Source organism: Anopheles ziemanni, chromosome 3 (genome assembly GCF_943734765.1).
Source record: "Anopheles ziemanni chromosome 3, idAnoZiCoDA_A2_x.2, whole genome shotgun sequence".
Taxonomy (NCBI): domain Eukaryota; kingdom Metazoa; phylum Arthropoda; class Insecta; order Diptera; family Culicidae; genus Anopheles; species Anopheles ziemanni.
Genome location: NC_080706.1, coordinates 49,134,211 through 49,156,027, shown reverse-complemented (window position 1 = coordinate 49,156,027; position 21,817 = coordinate 49,134,211). Strand labels below are relative to the sequence as shown.

Below are 21,817 nucleotides of genomic sequence, written 5' to 3'. Positions count from 1 at the left end.
GTCCGAAAAAGTTCACCGAGACTCCCATAACTCGGCCAAATGAGCTCGGGCTGTGGCTGATGAAATTTCGATGCAAAACCCGATCCTAAAATGCTTACAAATGCAGAGTAAATATTCAATGATGCTCGCCAAAAATGGGATGATCAATGGCGCTGATCTAATGTTGACAGAGTGACAAGCGAACATCCGAGTTGCTGTCCCCGTGGGGCCTGTTCGTGTGAATGTTTGCGATAGAGAGAAGTTCGTTCCTTGAAGATGCGTTAGTAATCGTGTTCGGGTCGCGCAGTGAGTCAGCAACGGATGATCAGGCGCCCCGTATCAAGTTTCTTTCGCAACGCACCACTGAAGAGTGTATTCGCCAGTGTGTCACTGTTGAGCAACCAAGCCTTGGGTACTTATCAAATTACAGTGCTGATAATTATCACGGAATTCTGGACCTGTGGAAATAAATCATCCAAGGTTATCGAGAACCTCGAGACGGAGGATGTGGGGATGATCGGTTGGATTTAGAATGTATCCCAAACGGTTGGTTGATCTTCTAAAATTCCATGTTATCGATTGCGATCGGGATGACCTGTGAAGAAACCTTATACTGCTACAAGAATCGGTGAGGTGACATTCCCATATTACAAGTTGACGAAAGGGAGGGTAGGGATGTGCGAGCGTAGTGTTGCGAATTGGTTAGAAATGATTTATTGCCCGGTGGACCTTGCACGGACCGGACTCACGATTGGAACGACATTATCAAGAGCTGCTGGCTCGACCGAAACCGTGAATGACCATAAACATCTCTCAATGTCAGCATCTTTGATGCAAACAACGTGCCTTCAATAGGTATTAGTGTCTGGCAGATTGAATTTGTCCGGCTGTTTAGCATACGGAGAATGTCCGGCCCGGGGCGAAACGAGATGTGCCCTTTTAAGAGTGTTAGTATTATGATCGGCCTACGTCGAGATCCTCCCAACTTGCCAACTGTCAACACCTCTATTCTGATGTTTCGCATATGGTGCTCGTGTAGTAGCAGCGTGTTTTGACACAACCCCAGCTCGGCGTTACATCTCGCACCTGTTTGGGGAGAAAATAATTGTTACAGTTTTTGGTGTTTATTCGGGAAACTAAATTGGGATTATTAATCGGATTCGTCCAAAGCCCATCTATCACTCTCCATTGCTATTTCTTGAAGAGTTTTGATTGTTTTTCTTACTTGGCGGAAGTGCGTGCTGTGTATGACAACACTCTAGCTTTAATATAGCTTTGCTTTTCTCCTCAGGAGACTCTCGAAATATAAATAATAATTCCGTGTGGAGTTTGAAAGTCAAGTGCTTGTGATCGTTGGTCCAGGGGAATGTGCCCTGCGATCCGTCACGGTGGAGCTTCGGTGGTTCAATCAGCAGTGAGAACGTATGCGCATGCGAGTGTGTTTGTTTGTGCGCGCGTGTGTCGTTTGTGATACATAACAATGATGTTGATCGATGATGACAGTCTCCATGAGCCGACCTCAAGCACCACCTCCATCATGCTGACCGAAGAAAGTGATCGCATTCCGAGCACGACGCTGGCGGTACTGCGCGGCATACTGGTCAAGTCATTGTCCCGCGAGAATCTCAGCCTTACCGACCAGCAGCAGCTGCTCGGGGCGCGGAAGTCGCGCCATGTCCAATTTAGCTTAGGTAAGGCCGGGGTCGACCGGTGGAGGAGGGACCGGGGATGACTTCGGGGCTAAAATTATTTGTGGCAAATCTGTGTTAGGGTGGATGTTTGATTGCCAGAATAAAACATGTTTTACTCACGATTGTAAAAGTATAAAAAATCTTCGCTTTCATAATAGAATATTTTTATACCGATTGCGTCAGATACATGCTCTAGGCAGAGGCTATGACTTTGTAATCCACCTGCTCAGGCTTACTCGAGGGTGAGCCACTTACACCATTTATGATAATTTGCAACCAGCGGCTTTTCCCTCCGCACCCCGCCGATATTCATCCGACTATCATTATTCTTCAAACCGTCTTTCGGCCAGCGAGTACGATCATCCTTCGAACAATTCCCACTTCAGCTACGTGCGGTGAATTTCGAATCGATGTTAATCGGTATTGACAACATTCGCCAGTGTGCCTTTTTTTTCTCTCTCGCGTGTCCCATGATGTTGGGCTTGTTTCTGCTTGTAACTCGGGTCGATGTGCCGTGCGTGACACTCCTGTGACGGCGGCCCATTCTATCGTCAAAGGAAGTTCAATGAGCTGATTGTGGCATCTTTTTCCATGTCTCTTCCACAGCCGGCAACAGAGATGCGACCGTACAAAAACAGTCAAGGCCGTCTTCAGCTAATAGAGGTAAGTGACCAAATATGGCCCGCTCCAAAACACACTTCCAAACACACACACACACTCACTCGTGGAGGCGCGGGCAGAACGGCAGTGAAATCGAGGAGAAGAACGTGATCGCGAATTTCTCACCGGAGAAGTTGCAGCGACACAGAAGACCCAGAGCACGTTCTACGGAATCAAATTCCGTCGGAAGCGGGATGAACTCACGTTGCAGGTTCGGTGGAGAGATAATGTGACGTTCCGTGTTCAGGTGTCCACGATGTTGAACGGTTCTCACGGACCCGCCATGCGCGCCTGCCTATCAGGTCCTGAATGGGACCCACATCCCATCGTCAAGGCCTCTGAGTCCGTTGGCGGTACAAAGCTGACAAATTAACCGGTCACTAACTCGTTGTATTTTTTCGTCGTTCCATCTCTTTACAACTCCCATCCGCGACACCCGGATTGTGGTCCGGCGGAAAATTTGCACCCGGCCCAGATCGACTGCATGATCAGCACTCGGTCGCGCACACACTTCATTGGTTTGCCTGCGTCGGCGACGATAGTGCCGATAACGGTAGAAACACAGAAGGTACATTGGACACGACTGACCGCACAATCGGGCCAGCAGCAGCAGCAACAGCCGTGAAGCGCAGTGCCCTTAGGGTCGAGTCCATCGATCGTCAACGGTGCATGCGTACCCTGTGGGCCAGCGCCTTCCCTCTACTATGCTGCTGTGGTTGAGTCCGTTGAGTCCGTTTTCTTTTTAGTGTGTGCTTGTGTGTATAACGCACAGTGTGTGGTTGTCCACGCGCGCATAATTATAACATTATAACCGTGCTGAATAATCGCTCTCAGTTGCCCAACTAATTGCGCATCCCCTTCGACTCCTTGGAGTCCACTAACCGCACGTATCCAAAGTTACTTGTGCAAGCTCTTTTGTCGTCAAGTGCAGTCAGGATAGTACGATTGAACAAGAAATTGTTTAAAAGCGCATATTGACTGTACGATTATGGACATTTACCACTTACCCTAGCTTGACAATGTTTTTGGAAGAAGTAAAAGTATAACTTTGTTTATTTATAATCTGTGAATGTGCTCTTGTGTATCTATGCCTTTCAACATGGCCTTAAAAATGCATGGTTTTCAAGAAGTAGACTTCGTTCAATTCAACACACTAACAGCATTTAAATTTTATATCGTATCCCAGTTTTCGTATTGTAAGCTTCCCGGAGTCTCCCGTGTGATCCACTGTTCAATAGTACGTCAGAAAACGAATAAAACCTACCAGCCCAACGACTTGACTCCACAATGTTTGCTGATGATGCCTTAATAAGCATTTTTGGTCCCAATTCCCCGCTGCCTTGTCCTGCACGTTATCGATCACATGCGAACTGCTAAGTCGAGCGGTTTTCCAGTTTGTTTTTTAACGACGCTACTGTTTATCCATCCACTAATATGTTACTTTCTTTCCTTCCATCCGTTCTCTATGGACGTTTGACTCCCACATCAGAACTGCAAAAAGAGCGCGAGGAGCGAATAAAACAGATGAAGGAACGACAGAACGAGGAGCGACAGAAGAAGCTCGAGGAGCTGAAGGCACAAGCGCTGGCGGCGCAAAAGTTCCGCGAGCAGAAGGAGGAAGAACGGCGCCGCCGGATGGACGACCTGCGGAGGCGGGAAAACGACCGGCGGTCACAGGTCGAGGAGCGCCGACGGGCCATCATCGAGGCGGACAACGAGCGGCGGGAGTACATACTGCGCAAGAACCAGGAGCGCGACCAGCGCATGGAGACGAAGCGACGCAATGATCGCGGCTCGATCCAGTTCGCTTTCGGCTCGTCGACGCCCCGCATGATCGACACCAGTGACAGTGGCATGTGCAGCTCGTTCTGGGCGCACCGGAGGTGGGTACCCACCGGGGTTCGGCAGTTCTTCTCTGTCGCGCGGGTTTTGTCGAATTCATCTAAACCGAATGCTTGTACATTTTTAGAGCAACATCAATCACGAACGTAGCGTACACGGGGGCGGCACTGACGAGGCGCAGCTCGGAGCGCGAACTTACCGACGGTGCGGCGAAGAAGCGAGCTACCTCCGCCAGTGGTCTCGACCGATCGACAGACGGTACGTATCCGAAGGTTTGACACGTCGCGGGAAACCAGTACCGTTGCGGGTAGTTTCGCGCGAAACCATATCTCAACGCCGGAGTTCCGTCGCTCCGCACAAGAAGGATAATTCACATCCACATACAACTTCACTTCGAACTCTTTGATTCATACTCTCATCAGCGTCATCCTCCTCTTATAGAACAAAGGGCTGGAAATTTCCGCCTCATAGCGCTCTACGTTGCCCTGATCTTAGGTTAATCGGGGGAGGAGTTCGCATTAGGATTTTTGTTTAGATTCTTCTCGTAGAGCATCGTATTCACCGAATGTATGGCATTTTATAGTGGGTTTTAATCTATCGCATAGATTCGAGTTATCATTCGAGATTCCATCCATCGTACTGTTAAGGACTTGCTGAAATAATTGAAATATTTGCTGTTTTACGCATTCTCAAGCTTTTTAGTGAAACTTTCTTTAGTCGAACGAGTTTGGTTATATGAGCACGCGTGACGTCTACTCAATATTTATACGTCTTGCAGACTGAGTATCGTAAATTTTAAGTCTGCCTTTATGAGCATTAGTGACTTTACGTTGGACGTGATTTGCTTGGTCGTTTGGTTTCTTGTACCAAGTTAAAGCTAGTGGCAAATTTAGTTCCTACCTAGTGTTCAATTTTGCTAGTATTTCTGCGTTCCTGCTCTGCAATGAGGGCAAACTTGTTTGTTTCTTCTCGTCATGTGTCGTTTTAATTTTATTCATGCGTTTTTTCGGACACTTTATAAGTTTACTCAATGTGCTGTGATAATTCAATTGGCTCGACTTTATTAGTTCACTCACTCCTCGTGCATTGTTAGTAATACATACTATACTTCACATCCTTCCGTTCCGTCTCTCTTACAACTATCCTTAGCAGCCAAAATTGTTAATCTCTATTCCTCTTTTCTTTCGCCCATTGGTTTTTATTCCACACGACCCGCTTCAACATAACACTTCGTACGATCGCGCATCTATCTTCAAATTGGCTAATTCTGTTCCGCTGGAAATGACGATGGGTTATTATTGACGCTCTATTTCAATCTACCGTTGCTCTTCTGTCGCTGGACGGGGGCGTTCTTGGTTGCTTAATTGATGCTTGGTTTGCGTGGTGACTTTCCCGAATAAAAAAAAAACAATTTCCGACGATAAAATCCACCACCTTTATGTTCATCCCTCCTACGTGTACCGTTTCAAACCAATGCTTTGCTGAACTCGAATCAACCGGGACGCACGCTGATGCACTTACCGACGCTGCCACGTTCCACCAACACTCCCAACATCTGCAACCGCACGCTCGATGCACTCGTCGAATTCCCAATTGCGATTTCGGCCTGATCGTCGCTCTGCCTACCGGCTTATCCTGTGAAATTGGTTGACTCTTCACCGGCACCTTGCATATTCCGTAACAAACGATGATACGAAAACGAAACCCCATACGTGCGTTGTACACCCTACGCCCACAACACTGTCCGAATGGATGCGGACCGACACACAACAGACCAACGACGAATGTCCAGCTCGATGTACGAGGTGTTCAACTGGACCAGCACTAGCGAGTGCCCGAGAAAGCTTACCTTCTCGCTTGCCGGGACCGGCATCAACATCGACGATCCTCCGACGGCAGCCGACTACCAACCGGCCGTCTCCCGTAGTTACGCTAGCGGCAAGGGTAAAGCCATCGTTTTGCGTGTTCTTCCCGCTTAGCGAAGAATATTTACGCCTTCTTTTTTTTTATTACTGCCTTCTCTTGCATTTTTTTTGTTTGTTTACATCTTTCCTTTGGGTGTGCACACTTTTGTTTTGGTTTTATCTAATTTAACCAATTCGGCTATGTTTCGTTGTACATTTGTCTTTGATTGCTGCGGCCGCATTTGTTCCCCAGCCTTACATACTATCCAGTTTATTTTGTATCCTTTTCCGCACTGTTACATACATTCGCATTCGGTTTCTGATTATTTGATTATCTTTTTCACTTGGTTGTTTCAATAACATATTCTCCACACACCTCTACTCAAGGGATTCTTATCTATCGACTTGTTAACTATGTACCGTTTGCCAAATCCCATGAACAGTAGTAATCCCTTCTTCGATCGTCCTTCTTTGTTGCTGTTGATGTTGTTTTTCTTTACGTAAGCATCTTGGCGCTTCGCTTCGATTGTTGCGAGTGTAAAATAAGTTTCTAGCTAGTTCAACTCTCATAAGTTATCGTTAACGGGTATCTGTCCCCCTGTCGTTGGACTTCCCAGTGGTTCGCTCGGTTGTGGCTTGTTGGTCGGCTTCTGTTTCATATACAATTATCAATTTTACTCTCGTTTTATTAATCGTTCTACGATGCTTTTTTGTTTGCTTATGAGTGTATTGCAAGTTCTGTTTACATAAACCCTCAGCGACAATGGAATGGAATGTTACAGACTCAATTAGGCCGAATGAACAAATTTGTACATTTTAATAAACATCTGTTCAATCGATACTTGTACAGGTTTGACGAAGGCATATTGACTGTCGTTGTTATGATAATTGATTTTAAAATTAATTTTCCATTAATTTTTCGTAGAGACAATGAAGTATAAAATGTAGAGCGTTTCGTTTCCTTCGATTGTATATCTTCTTGTTTTCCTTTTATGTTCTCTTCTGTTTGTTTCTCTTAAGCTTATTTCTGTTCTATTTGTTGTTATTTGTGCATGTTATATTTGTAGTTTTTCTTTTTCTGCGATAAAGTATGTCCTGGTATCCAAATTCTTTACTTTCTTCGTAGAAAAATGTCTAACACAAAAATCCTTTTCTTTGACAAGCATGTTGTGTTTAACTGAATGTACATCTCCGTTGAACGTTGATAGATATGTCTCGACATTTGAATTCTATTGTGTTAACAAGTTTCTGCTCCAATTTATTGAATCCAAATTAATAATGTAAAAACAAAGCAAACAACATTTTCCGGTGACTAACCAATGAATCTTTAACGCAATTTGTTTACATAATATTAAATTCATTTTTGTCTTTTTCTATCTTTTTTCTTTTCTCTTTCTATGTTTCCGTTTCTTTATGTTATCTATTCATTTCTGTGTCATCCTTTTTCCTTCTCTACGCCACCTCGTGTGTTTTACATCATGTGCAACCGTAACTGATAAAAACCAACATCTTTTGGGCGAAACTCTTCTTCCGGTGGGTGGTTATCAAAATCATGCTTTTTTGGGAATTCATACTTTACTATTTTCTTTCTTTCGTTTCTTTTTCCAACGTTTTTTTTATTCCTTACAATGGTTATTGTGATGATAACATTTGTGTCTATCTGTCATTCAATACTTTCTCCGTCACGGTGGCTCTTTACGTTCCAATATCTTTCATTTATCCCCCCTTACTCCATAAATCCCACTTCTACTCCTGTCTCTTTCTCTTCTCCTCCTATCTATCTATCACTTTCTCTCTGTTTCTCCTGCAGACGATACAGCAGAAATGAACTATCAGCGCACTGTCAATCGTCGAAAGACCGATCTAATGCCTACCATTCCTAGTCCTCGCGATAGCTCTAGATCGTCTCTCGGTACACACACTCCCAGAACACCAGGTAGTATTTTATTGCTTTTGCGTACGCGTCTACTGTTTTTTTTAAATTAGTTTAGTTCGTTTGTTTTTGCTCTGTTTCGTTCTTCTTTTGTTTCGTTTTGTTCTGTTGTCTCGTCTCGTTATTTCGTCTAATGCCTGGAACGCTCGTTAGCTTATCATTTTTTTCAATTTATTTATCTATATTTACATGCATATTTTTGCTTGTATACAAAGGCTAGCTATTCTTATGTTTTATTTATTTATTTATTTATTTATTTATTTACTTATTTATTGGTTTATCTACTTACACATTAAAATATTGGCTTGAATGTTAAGTTTATGAACGAAAAACGCAATGCTATGGGAATTTATATCGTTTTCACACTCTACTCGACACATCACGTCAAGATGTTAGCAGAGGAGAATTCACATTTGTAGTATCACTCTCGGATGTTTAGTAACTTAAGTTTGCTTTTGCCTGAACGTTTCTTCCGTTCGTTTTTTGATACTACATCAGTACGGCTGTATGAATGTTACGGATAGATTGTTAGGGATAAGCCTTCGTTGCATTCATTGCGTTCTAATTGTCGTACCTTTTCGGTTGAGTACTGCATGACGCTGTAGAACATCTTTAGTCGTGTTATTGTATGCACCAACCTACGTCCGTGGGCTCGTTATTTCTGGGCTATAGCGTGGTAGTTTGGTATGGATCATGCCCACTGCTCCGATGCATTTGCTTAGTTATTCCATTCTCATGCTCATTCGCTCTCATTCCATATTAGTACCGTTTCACCAAGTGCAGAACAGTGTATGGTAGACAAAATGTTACAGTGTAATGAACGAATCATCAGAATTGAACCGTGTTTGCCACTACACTCGTGTATACCAAATGACTCGTTTTATTGATTGGTGTTTTTTATTTGCTTTTCTTTCTTTATCCTTTTTCACTTTGACTCGATACAATGTTCTTTTGAATACTTATACATTGCTCGTCCTCTGCATGATTGATGATGGCTGCCACCCCGTAACACTTACACACAAAATAATGCCACTAAACACTCATGTTCACATACAAACACACTGACATTTACACAAATGATATGATTGGTCACTACCTTCGTCCTTTGGTGCAAACCTGATCGTCCTACCCGGAACGTGGTTTTTTTTTCCACCAACGCTTATAAACGACCCAAACACGAACCAAACTGGAAAACCAACGCTACACCTACCTCCTCCCCCACCACCTTACCAACGAAAGGCCGAGCATTCTCGATGACCCGCCTGGATCAGCTGGCGCAGCCGCGTCGGCGCAACGGCGAGCACATAAGCGCAATACTGGAGCGCGAGCGCCGCCAGGCCCTGGAGCTGGAGAACCTGACCCGCCTGTCCCTTTCGTCGTCCCGTTCGTCACCGACCGGCAGTGGGGGCGCCAATAGCAAGCGTATGTCGCGTAGCATGTCACAGCTGGCCGGCAGCGGGGCCAAGTATCGCAACCAGTCGCAGGACTCAAACTCGGGCCGCAGCCCCGGCTTCGGCGGTGGACGCAAATCGTCGTTCAACACGTCCATTAACAGTGGCAGCACCTCGCCGATGCGCCGCAACGACACGTCGAAAAGTATGTCGCAGCTGAACACGGTACTTTCCGTCGGCGGTGCAGGTCGCATGACCAAAACGGAGCGTCTGCGCCAGCAGTACCATCACCAGCAGCAGCAGCACCAGCAGCATCAACAGCAGCAACAACTTCAAAATCAGCATCTGGTGACGAACGGTGGGTCTCTAGCGTCTCGTTGCGGGTTTGCGGTGTCCACTTAGGTTCTAATGCTTCGAACAAGCTTACGTTGACTGGGCCTTCGCTGCCTTGCTTCAACGAGAAAAGCTCTTTCTTATCCCTTAACTTCAATTTGGGAGTAATGCGGGTCGACTTTGAACTTTTCTCCGTTTTCATTGACCCGTTGCACAGTTGCACCTAACTTGGTGAGCAGTAGACTTTTTGGGAAGTCGGGTAATACTTACGCACACTGTGATATAATTCTTACGCCGATTTTTTCATTCGTCATACTCGCATCTCTAAAGGTTGTGGAAAACACTACTGATTTTATAATTGAGTGTATTTTAGAAAGAACGCCGCTACGTAAAAACCATTCAACAAATGGTTATTGGGGCATCGGTTAAACTGACAACCAACACCTGGTATCTCACAATAACTTATGTACTGAAATTTTACAACGAATGTACTATTGCTCCTAACTCTTCAATCTACTACTAATTAACTCACCATTAGCTAATGATAATGGTCCGGAAGTAATACAAATATAGTTTTTGGGACTGCCATTTGGTTATAAATAATACTGTAATATCTGCGAATAACACCGATACACATCATACACTCATGCAAAACATGCTAATCCATTTTATATGCTTTTTGAATTTATGTAATGTACTGCTAGTGGCACGGAATGCCCATCTTCATCCCATCTCATTCGCTCATCACCGTTGGTATATGCGTTTGCCTTTACTCTATTATCTCTTATCCCATTACTGCGTTGGATGAAGTGTTATTCTTTCGCCTTGGTTTTGTTGCTTCCGTTGTATATACATAACAATGCTACTTTCTAGAGATGCTGCTACTGCAATTGTTATGACTATGGTTTCTGTAAAAAGGTTTTTTTTAAACAAGCTACCCCTCTAAACCAACACTATATTTATACATAAACTGTACAATCAACACATTTCTACACACCATGACCATCATCTGACTATTCGATGTTTTCTCTCTCTCTTTTTCTTTTCATTATCCCTTTTTCTCTCCCTTTAAAATTGCTCTGCAAAATATGATTGGAATCGAATCACGAAACTATTGAATATTGCGCGCTGTACCGGTTAATGAATCTGATCCCACAATCCTCGTACAATCGCTTGAAAATGTTCGAACGATCTTCCCTATGTAAAATATATTCCTGTTACCGTACGCAAATATGCATATCCTGATACGTCTGGTTTTGGTGTCTGTTCCCGATGTTTGTCCTGCTGCGACCCAATTGCGTCCTAATCTGCGTACGCTTCGTTGTGTTGTTCGTCTCTTTGTATGCACTGTCTGTGTGCGTGTGTGTGTGTATGGTACATTATTTGATCTGGTGTGGCACATCCCGACGGCATCCCGTTTCCTTCGACGTTTGGAACATCGGATTGACGGTATCATCTGCGGCTTTGCGCGCGTTTCTTCGTCAAACACACAGGGCTCCGTTCCGGCGAAATGACGCCCACCAGTCTGAACACTTCGCGACCCGGAAGTGCAATGTCCAGCTCGACGACCGCATCCGGTATCGTGTACCGGCGATCCCTGCCAGCGCAACGTAAACCACGTCCGGCTAGTATTGCCGTCACGGGGGTCTCGGCCTCCGGGTTGAAGGAAGGTTTGTGTGTTTTTTTGTTCAGTTTATTTTTAGAAAATCTCCTTCTTAACTTTTAGCTCCGTTTCTTCGTACTGCAACGTATTTTCCACGGCGTTTAGGCACACGATCTTTTTGTTGTAATGCTCTTCGTCCCGATGTCCGGTTGGTTGAAAATGCACAATGTTTCCTACATGTACATAAAATAAAAAGCATTCAAGTTGATGATCCATCGATAAATTGATCAGGCATTATGTAAATTGTAAATTCACCTGTGCTATACTTGAACATTGTGCTAAATATTGAAGAGTACCTAATTTCTTTGATTTATTTATTTTATTTAGTGTGACAAATGCTTATCGTTGATATTATTGATACTGTAACATCATTCATTTTTTTTTAAATATGCTATTTACACCATAAACCATTATTTCACAGTCACGGACACTTTTTCTGTACTTTGAATTTCCGTATCGTAAAACCAATTGATTTTGGCTTAAGGTGGCTTCAAAAATATGAATATAAATTCCACGAATGTTGCTGGCTTTCATAAGCATAGTTTTTTCTTATATTTTGCAAGAAAGTTACAAAAGTCTACTTTTACTCGGACCTTCAAAATTTGATCGAAGCTTTTGTCTTCTTTTGTCGCTCTGGTTGAAATTTTGCTTAATAATAATTCACTAATACTTTCTGTTGGAACCATGGAACGGTTTCCAATGGAAGATTCCCCGGTGGTGGTGTATTTTTCCGTGAAATCGCGGTCTTTCAGTAACAAATCCTTTTACATTCACTGATTACTATTTATCCGTTTGTTGTACCCCTACAGAGAAGCCCCCACTTCCAAAGACAGGACCGTCCGTTGCGGCGACCGGTCTAACCAGCGCCAGCAGCAAGCATCGCCTCTCGAGTGCCGGGTCCGGTAGCATTCACACGACGCCCGCAAAATCCTCCGCCGGCACGGAAACGCCAACGAAGAAAGTAAGCGCACCGCCGTCAGCCGATAAGCAGCGGGTGGCGAGTTCCCGTGGAGCCACACCGAAGGCATCCTCGACTCCGCTACAATCGCCGGGACCGGAAAAGGCTTCCCGTAATCTGCACGATTCGTTGAAGAAGATGTCCGTCGCTCCGGCGGTGGTGGATGTTGCGAGCAAGAAGGCTTCGGCGGAGGACAAACCGGGCCCAAAGCAAGCGACACCGAAGGCAGCACCGGTCGATACGGCACCGGTTTCCGAGAAGAAGCAAGAAGTTGCTCACAAGATGGAGGAATCGATTGTCGAAGAGGAAAAGCTTCAAGAGCAGGATAGCACGGTCGCTCCAGTGGTTGAGCAGCCAGTGGCACAGCAAGAGCAGCAACAGGAGGCAGCACAATACGAGGAGGTGGCACCTCCTGTACAACAGGAAGTCACAGCCTCCGCCCTGGACGTAGTGTCGGCGGACCGCGTCGAACCAAAGCCAGTCTTCGTGGAGGTCTCCGAAGAACCGACGGTGGAGAAGCAGCCTGAGCAGCAGCCCCAACCCCAGCCAGACTCAACACAGCGTGACACTGCCCCCGAGACTACAGTTGCTCCGGTGGCGGAAGTGAACGAAGCGAACAACACCAGTCTGACCGTGGACGGCGTCGGAGCGTTAGGCGGTGATTCGATGACCGCTTCCATGATTGCGAAGCGCATCAACACGGAGGAGGAAGCCAAGGCGGCGCTGGCCGAGCGACGCCGGTTGGCGCGCGAGGAAGCAGAACGTCAGGCCGAACTGGAGCGGAAGCGCATCGAGGCGGAGGAGCAAGCCGAACGCCAGCGCATCGCCGAAGAAGAGGAACGTCTGCGCAAACTCGAGGAGGAAACGATCCGACTGGCCGAGGAGCAGCGACGCATGGAAGAGGAGCGGCTACAGCAGGCCATCGAAGAGGCACGCCGGCGCGACGAGGAGGAACGTAAGCGCCGCGAAGAGGAAGCCCGCCAGAAGGTGGAACGGGAGGAGGCGGAACGGAAGGCACGCGAAGAGGCCGAACGTCAGCGCGTCGAGATGGCCGAGCGCCTGAAGAAGGAAGAGAAGGAACGTGAAGAGCGAAGGAAGCGCGTGGAAGCTATTATGTTGCGAACCCGGGCAAAAGGGGCGGCCAATAATACGCCTACGAAGGTAGGGAATTTGTCGTAAAATGTGTACAAAAAGTGATCGTCGTACCGCATTAGTTTTATATAAAATGAATACTAAATGAATGAAATGTTTATTTTTTTAGAACAACGAAGACGACAAGGAAAACGCCATGTCCAAGAGTCAGATCGTACTTTCGTCCACACCAGCCGCAACCCTTCCGACCGGCACTGCCATGTCCGCGTCCACCATATCGATGACCGATTCGTTCATTGCGTCCGAAATCCGGCAAGAGCAGCAGCAACAAAGCCAGCAGCAGGAACAATCGCTTGAGAAGGCCATGGAGTCGCTCTCGCTGAGCAACAACAACATCAACAACACCAACAGCAGCAGTAGCAACAGCAGCAGTAGCAGTGAAACGCTCGCCCACAGTGGCTCCCTCAACAACAATAACAACAACGGTAGCAGCGAGTTTGACCGGTCCGTCACCGAGAAAGAGAACCTGTTGCTACGCGCCGGCGCACCGGCCATCGTAAACAACAATCTCAACAATGGTAGTGCAAGCAATGGCACGGTGGCCCCTGCTGGGGTCGATGGTGAGGTCGTTGTCGGAGGCACGGACGGCACGAATGGTTCCGCTAACGTGGCCACCACAAACGGCAAAGCGGATCAGCAGCAGCAACTGCCAAGCAGCAATGGTAGCAACACCACCGCCAACAGCACCTCGGATCTGATCATCGAGGATGCGCTGATGGGCCAAACCAACGGACACAAGAACGGCACCATTGACAATGTGTTGTAAGTAGAAGCGTTTCCTTTTTGTGTTTTCGCATTTTTTCAGTATTGTGTTCTACTCGAACACATTCGATCGAGATCGTTTGACTCGAGCGCCAAATGTTGTTCATACACAAGCCTTTCGAAAAATTAATCGTAAAATTATAATCGTTCGTGCACACAGGCCCTTGTCTGTGTATTTGTGTGTTCGTGTGTGCGAAGCTTCGCTGATATATGGTGTTGGGGAAACAAATCCTGTTGTAAGGAAAATGTATCCAAAACCAAAAATAGTCGGAACATTTCGGAATATTATTTGCTCGACCTATTGCTGCCTCTTTGGGAGCAGTGAAGATGGCTTCCAAAATGCAGAAACGATAACGGAATGTTCTTCTGGGAAAAGAACATGTGGAAAGCTTTGTTGCTTTTGCTAGCTTTGTTGACATGATGTTCGGACAAACGCAGAAACCAATATGTTGTTCATTTTACCGCTTAGAGTTTCGTGTTGTAGACCGAAATCTACTTTCATTATCTATAATTTTCCCTTTTTCCCTAGATTTCCGCGCGTTTCCGACATCTGATTCTAAAGATGTTAATACCGCGGCGTGTGATCGGTTCCGCCATAGCCGGGGAAGCTGAGAATATTTTCCTTTCCTTAAGCATATCGATCTCCCGAAACTGGGATTAAACGTTTGCCTACCTTCCACCACCCTGCCTGCCAACCATGGGTGTGATATCCATCATCGTCCCTATAACAACCTTCCGAGTAATGAAAAAGAGCCCTCCACGTTCACATCTTCTGCAGCAGCGACACGATAGTTTAGTCCAATCGTGTGGGCCATTCAGTTCGAGAATGGAACGAGGTACCGTTTCGCTCAGGTTTCTTGATGGTTAGAGCATTCGTGTTTCGCCACTTAGATATGCAACCCACGTTCCAATAGTTGTGCTGTGTTTTGTTGTTTGCAATCGCCACAAGTGGTTGCTCATGTTTTTTGCCTTAATCGGCAATTGAATTGTTTCAATGCTAGAATTGTTATAATTTGTCTCTTCGTGTCGTAACACTGTGCACTTCAACTGGCAACTGGATGGAAAGAACTGTTAACTAATGGAAGGCCATTTTACAACCACCTGCTAAACATGAACACCATCATACGTTTTAACACCAAAACTTAACATCAAAATTACTTAAAAACGAAGAAATTGTTCCACCGATGCAGTGTATGGTTTTTGATAGTGTTAATTTTGTTTATACTGAAAATACGTTTCGATTCTATTTTGCATGCGTTCCACTGTGTTATTTGTTACATAGTTTTCTGATCTTACAATCGACATTGTTCTATAATTTGATAATGAAGGATTCCTTTTTTGCACTCTTGGGATTTATATTGTTGCGCTCTTTGTGTCCATAGTCCTTTTGGTAACACGATCCTTTTGTCAATGATCGTCGGTTTTTTTATTTGTCTTCATTCACTTTTTCCAAACCCTTTGTGTGATCTTTATCCCTGTTTTCGCCCCCCTTTTTCGTTTGATGCTGCTATGTGCAGTGACGAGCATGCGTCAGAGAAGCGGCATTCGTCCATCCTCCCTGAAGACCAGGCTGCTGCTGCTGCAACCGATGCCGCCGCCCCGTTTGGATTCAATGATTTCCATATTTCCTCGAAGAACTCCCAGCACACTGGTCACCTGAACGGTGGCAACGGTGATAGCTTTTCCCCTCATAACGACGTTACCAACGCTGGCGAACAGCAGCAATCTTCGTTCGATTCTTCAGTCACATCCTCAACCACGACCACGGACACAACCACCGTCACTATCGGGGGCGATGCGATGATGGCCGCGGCTAACGCTGCCGATCAGCTGATCGATTTTGCCAGCTTTTCTACTAACGACGAAGCGGGACAATCGCTTCCATCGGGTGGCCACACTAACCCGTTTGCCGAAGCCACGAATGGCGCCAGCAATGATGCCAACTTTAACCCCCTCACATCGTTTGGCACCGATTCAACAATGCACCAGCAGCAGCAGCAACAGCATTACCATAACCTATCGAACAACAATAGTATTAACCTTTTCGATGCGTCTGAACCATCGGCGGAACTCGCCCATCCAGCCGCACGCTTTGACGGAAGCAACGGAGATGACGCCACCAGTGGCAACGGAGCCAATGCGGTCATCTTCGATCTAGCCCTTGATAGTAATGCTACGACTACCACAACCTCCTCTACTTTCCCAACCGCCACCAGTAGTCACTTTTTTAACAATAATAACACCACACCAAACACTCCGTGGCTAGTTTCGGCAGCATCCGACGGTCAAGAGAATCGAGGTAAATAATCGTCGCGGAAGTACCACGGAGCCGGGTGGACCGCTTCTTTCCTTTTGAATCCATTTCTCACGTCTGCACCCCATTGTATGTCTTGAAAGCAACATTTGGTTCTTCCATATTCCGGACACATACGGAAACCTTCGTCATGTATATTTGTTTTTTTGTGTTGGTGTTGGCTATTTTGTGTTCCACGTGTTGTGTGTTATTTTACGTCGGTCACATATGCACCCCGCGGGATGTGTCCTTCTTGTTTTTCGGTTTGCTGGTATCACCATCAATAAGCTTCACTTTAAATTTGTGCTTGTTTCGATTAATCTCTTCCTCCACAGTTATATTTTAATTTTGAAAAGTGGTAGTGTACAACAAGTGCTTGTTTGTTTCGTAGTTCGTTTGAAGAAATGTTTGCCTTCACTCGTATCGTTTGTTGTAACACGACAGCAACGACATTGTCACATCCTTTATGTACGTTCTTGTTTTTCTTTATTTTTACTTTCCACTCACCTCAATGTATATCGCTCCGAATCTGGCCAAACCACACCACACTCACTGTACCATACAACGACACTAAAATACGGCCAACGTACTGGCATGCAACTGAAGCTAGCTGGAAGACCATCTTCTTCCGCCTCTACTACCGGCTGCGCCGATCTCCATTGCCTCGACCACGCCGGCCCCGGTGCCGAACGGTGGCGCTGATGTTGTGTACACTTGTCGCACATTGCGGCCTGTACTTGTGGCTATGTTGCTGCGGCAGGATACCGTCAGCTCCAGCCGGTAAAGCTATCTTGGGCCAGGAGTTTGAAGTGGCTGGAAACACTCGTGATTGAATCCGTTTGACTATCGTTTGACGGTTTTCTTTTCTGATTCTGGTTGCATGAGTGGTCAGTATCGCATTTAATTTTTTTTACCGTGTTTAACCAATCCCTTGATTGTTAAACATTTCGATACAAAGAATGTGTTTCCCCAATCCTGTTGTACCGTGGGGTAATCTTTATCCTGATGGTTTGAACGAACCACTTATTCTATTCTCTATCTAATTTTTATGTTGATTGAAATGTTCTGGTATTACGCACGGCTGACCACTGATCAATAATATACCGTCGAAGTATCTATAATATACCCTAGTCTCATTAAGGGATGTTGTGGTATTAAATCAAATCTGGTTACGTTTATACTTTGACCGATTATTTGGCATTGTGAAGCTTGAAGTGATTTTTTTATGTTTTACTTACCTCGGTTTGTTTAGTTGTTTTATCGATTCTTAACGACATATTGGACAAACCAGTCAAGTCTGTAAAATGTGTTATTTCATTAAATATTACAGAAAAGTTTGAACTGTAAAGATACTTGCACCATATTAAAGAATTATAATGGGGTGTTGTCACTCCCAGAATGTAGCTTTTATTGGTGTCAAATTATTGCTAATATTCTCCATAAACCTTTCTCTTGTTCGTAAAATATGCACGCGTTTGGTTAGCTTTTGTCTTTTTTCTGTATAAAATTAAACGTACCAGCGCCTTGGGAGGTTTATTAATACATTTCTTTTTTCTCTCTCCCGCGTAAATCCTTCCGTTTCCTGCTGCCATACCCGTCGTTTAGACTTGTCGCTCTTGTGAACGAGTAATGTGTTTATAGGATAAATGCACGCCCTAAGAAGTTGCTACTCGATCCGATGGCAAAGAAAGATTGTACATCCACGTGGCCAGCAGCAGCAGTAACAGCAGCAGCAGTGCACGTTTCGTGCCGACGTTCTACCGAGGCCAATGGAACATTGACGGTGCACATCGCCAGTGGGACACCGCAAGATCAACCGATCGTTTATGCCAAGGCAAAGTAAACCCCTAACTTATTGGACTAACTATGTCTGGAAAAAGGCGTATGGCATCCTGGGGGAAAAGCAAACGAACAGATTGCACCTAAATGGAAAACGGTAGGCAGCCGACGACCGGGCTACGACATGCGTGCTGATGCTTCGCATGCTGCTACAAGCATTATGTGTTTTTTAACGATAGTCAACCATAGCTAAGCAAAAACAAAACATTACAAAAATCACCTAACTAAAGAACGAACGCTGTCGCGCAATGGTCAGCTTACGGAAGAGGAAAGTGTGTCTTTGCCACTAGGTTTCTGTTTCGCAATTAGGATAGGTAACAAAGATTAATCAAAATGTGTTAATTGGTAGGATACAGGGAGGTTTAGTGCAAGGAAAGAGAAACGGAACAGCGGGGGTTTCTTTATCCCCTGGGGGTTATGTAAACAGTTAATAACATACCAAAATGTAGGGTGAACGTTGCTGGAACGTAAGTCACGCACATTGAATGAAGGTAAACTCTGACTGGAACACAGAAGGACAGTCCGCGAAATCAATGGAAAACGACGGTATGGCTTTTAGAAGCTATTTTGGAGCATATTTTAGAGAAACAATCGGTTCAATAATGTATTTTTGCCTCTTTCTAATGATACTATCGTCACCTTTACCACCAAAGGTGCTTTGTGTATTGTCAACTTTTCGTATATATTTTTATCAAACCACTTCATACGTTTGTTTGGTCAAAATTGTCTTATTTCAATTTTACGCGCGTTATGTTTAAAGCTCTTTAAAGCTATAAGAAAACATTTTGCGTATACTGTTGCGAAAGCTTACGTCATGAACCTTTATTTTATGGAATCCTCATGTATTGCACTTTTGCTGCAACGTATGATCGTTTTCTTTGTGTTTAGCTCTAGAAACATTCTGTGTAATCCTGTTAATTTGTAACATAATTTATTAAATTCTTTGTAGCAAATTTATGTTTCTTTTCCATGGTTTATGTCCTATATTGTACTTTGCCAATACAGCAAATACATCCCATGAGATAAAAACTAATACATAAAATTATCCTTTTGTGAAAATATAATTTAATCTTCATTGAATATCCCCTGCTAGCTGGACACTCTTATTGTGTTATTATGTTTCGATGGTAATGTTGAATCACATGCAATTCACACCAACCTGTATGGTTTTTTTTGTGAATAAAAAATCAAATTTGATGGAAAACATGGAAAAGTTAGCTTAATTTTTTTTGTTCTAAAGGACAATTGACGATTTGGAAAGAGATATCAATTCTTGAAGAATTTAAACCGGAAATCGGGCGCTAAGTATCAAATGATCAGAGGTAATATGACAGTAGGAGGTTTTGAGCTAATCAAAAGCGTAGCACAATGTGTACGACTTCAACATCCAAAAACGGATGGCCCCAATCAACGGCGAAATCAAAAGGCGAACTGAAGGACAGTAGTGTAACAAGTGGAGTTCAACACGAAACAGGAACCGTGGCGACATCGAGGAAGGTAGCGCAATGAAATTATTTAGAATGAAAAATTCTTCTATATATACCTGTTTGATTGACTATTAATAATCTACTGATTACATACATCTTATTGTCAAACCCACGCGCCTCAACCTGTACCATTTATCAAGGATATGCAACGCGAAAAGCGAGAGTGCGACAAGGCGATCCGGAGGAAGTAAGATGAATAGGGGAAAAAAATGAAGAACAGCAAAATGTGGTGCAATACAGGACTAAATAATGATGCGTCAACAGTTACTCGCTGCTTTTTCTTGCTTCAAACACGAGTTAAAGAATATAATAATAATGATGATGATGATGATAGCAGGGGCTCGGTCCCCCACGGACAGTGGAACGCTGACACACAACACTACTCTGAATATAAATAGCATGAATGCGGATGCGTAGAAAGATGAAGGAATGTGCGAGATCGATAATCCTAGTATTCTAATCTGTTAAATTATGTATAAAACAAAACAATTGTGAGGATAAGTGTCTTTGTAAACACACATACACACATAAATGACTAAAGAAAGGACGGAAAGAAAGACGTTCGTCAAAGACGACGAGTGTGGGATGAGATTGAAATTCAAATCTTGCGATAAGGCGGAAACACGATCAACTAACGATGCAAAGAGCATCGAAGGGGGAAACATAACGAAACAATACTAACAACACGTACACGTACATTAGCATGGAACACAATTACACCTTACAATACCTACACACACACACGTCTACCTTAAACTAAACCCTATACATAAATGTGTTAATTAATGTATCACGAAGACGTTTTATCTCTTCTTGGGCGTAGCGCGGCAGCTCGGCTGAAACAAGGTTGCAAAGAAAATACACTGACACAGGTGATCCGAGCGAACGATTGTGAGCGGCGATCGGCGCAAAGTCAAGACAGGTTAGGCCGGAAAAGAGAAACAATGTATAGGGTTTATCGAGCGGATAAGAAAATGTGTACTGGAACGGTTTTAGTTACAGAGGGGGCAGAAAACAGTCAGGACGAAGATTAGTAAATTCAAGTTCGATCGTTTCGGAAAATGTATGGAAAAGACGAGATCGACCATAGGAGAGTGAGAATAGAGCTCACTACCGGTCAGAACAGTTGTGGTAGAGGTACTAGTAGCTAGCTGCCAAGCGAAAAAAGAGAGAGAGTAAAATTAAATTATTCAATTGTATGTTTTCCAATGATAATGTTTTTTTTCTTTATCTTATTCTTTTTTGCAATAAAACCAGAAGAATAGTACCAGGAATTTTTGATTGTTTGCTTTGTGTTGTCTTTATAGCTTTGTATATGTTTTTTTTTTTAATTTAAGATACTTACGATATTTTTGTTTTTGTTGCCTCATAAACGTTCTTTTGGCATCGTTTGTAGTTTTTACATTCGAGCGACGACCGAACTTAGGAGTGTACAATCAACCGTGTAGTTACCAAGTAATGCATACAGTGAAACTATATTTGCTTCATTACACATCTACGCATTGGCACGTTTACCAAACGCACTTACCTCTTCGTGCGAGGGAGTAATCATGTCGAACAATCTTCTGAACCGACTGCCTAATCAGGCTTCGGTACACATTGGACATGACACTAAAAGGTTACTAAATGCTTTTTAATAATGGTCATGCTAAACCATATTTAAATCCTATAGTCGAACGAATGTTATTTGCACTCCGGTGCAAATCTTAACGATGGCACGGCATGGTTAGGACGATTGTTGGGAAACTGGAAATAATATTCCAAAGTTCATTGGGCAGCTGTGAGATCCTGTGCTTTATGGAGAACGGCGATAAAAAAATAATGTTTGATGGGGCAAGGAGGATGAGAAATGTTCATTTAATGATGGATGAAATTCAACTGAAGCAACAAAACCAATAGGAACCATATAATCGCTTGTAATAAACGCTTT

The 21,817-nt window shown here is 44.2% G+C and overlaps 1 protein-coding gene across 1 annotated transcript in view; it reads left to right on the top strand.

The window, feature by feature from the left end:
* LOC131288598 (protein split ends) overlaps positions 1-18,291 on the top strand; it is a 42,522-nt gene extending 24,231 nt beyond the window's left edge. Inside the window, exons 2-12 of the mRNA XM_058317745.1 lie at positions 2,277-2,333; positions 2,806-2,898; positions 3,820-4,213; positions 4,300-4,430; positions 5,946-6,116; positions 7,887-8,012; positions 9,249-9,758; positions 11,227-11,403; positions 12,206-13,515; positions 13,616-14,268; positions 18,167-18,291. Of these exons, the coding sequence (XP_058173728.1) occupies positions 2,277-2,333; positions 2,806-2,898; positions 3,820-4,213; positions 4,300-4,430; positions 5,946-6,116; positions 7,887-8,012; positions 9,249-9,758; positions 11,227-11,403; positions 12,206-13,515; positions 13,616-14,268; positions 18,167-18,191 (3,647 nt within the window). The 3' untranslated portion in view covers positions 18,192-18,291. The remainder of the gene's footprint in view (positions 1-2,276; positions 2,334-2,805; positions 2,899-3,819; positions 4,214-4,299; positions 4,431-5,945; positions 6,117-7,886; positions 8,013-9,248; positions 9,759-11,226; positions 11,404-12,205; positions 13,516-13,615; positions 14,269-18,166) is intronic.
* Positions 18,292-21,817: the final 3,526 nt, after the last annotated feature.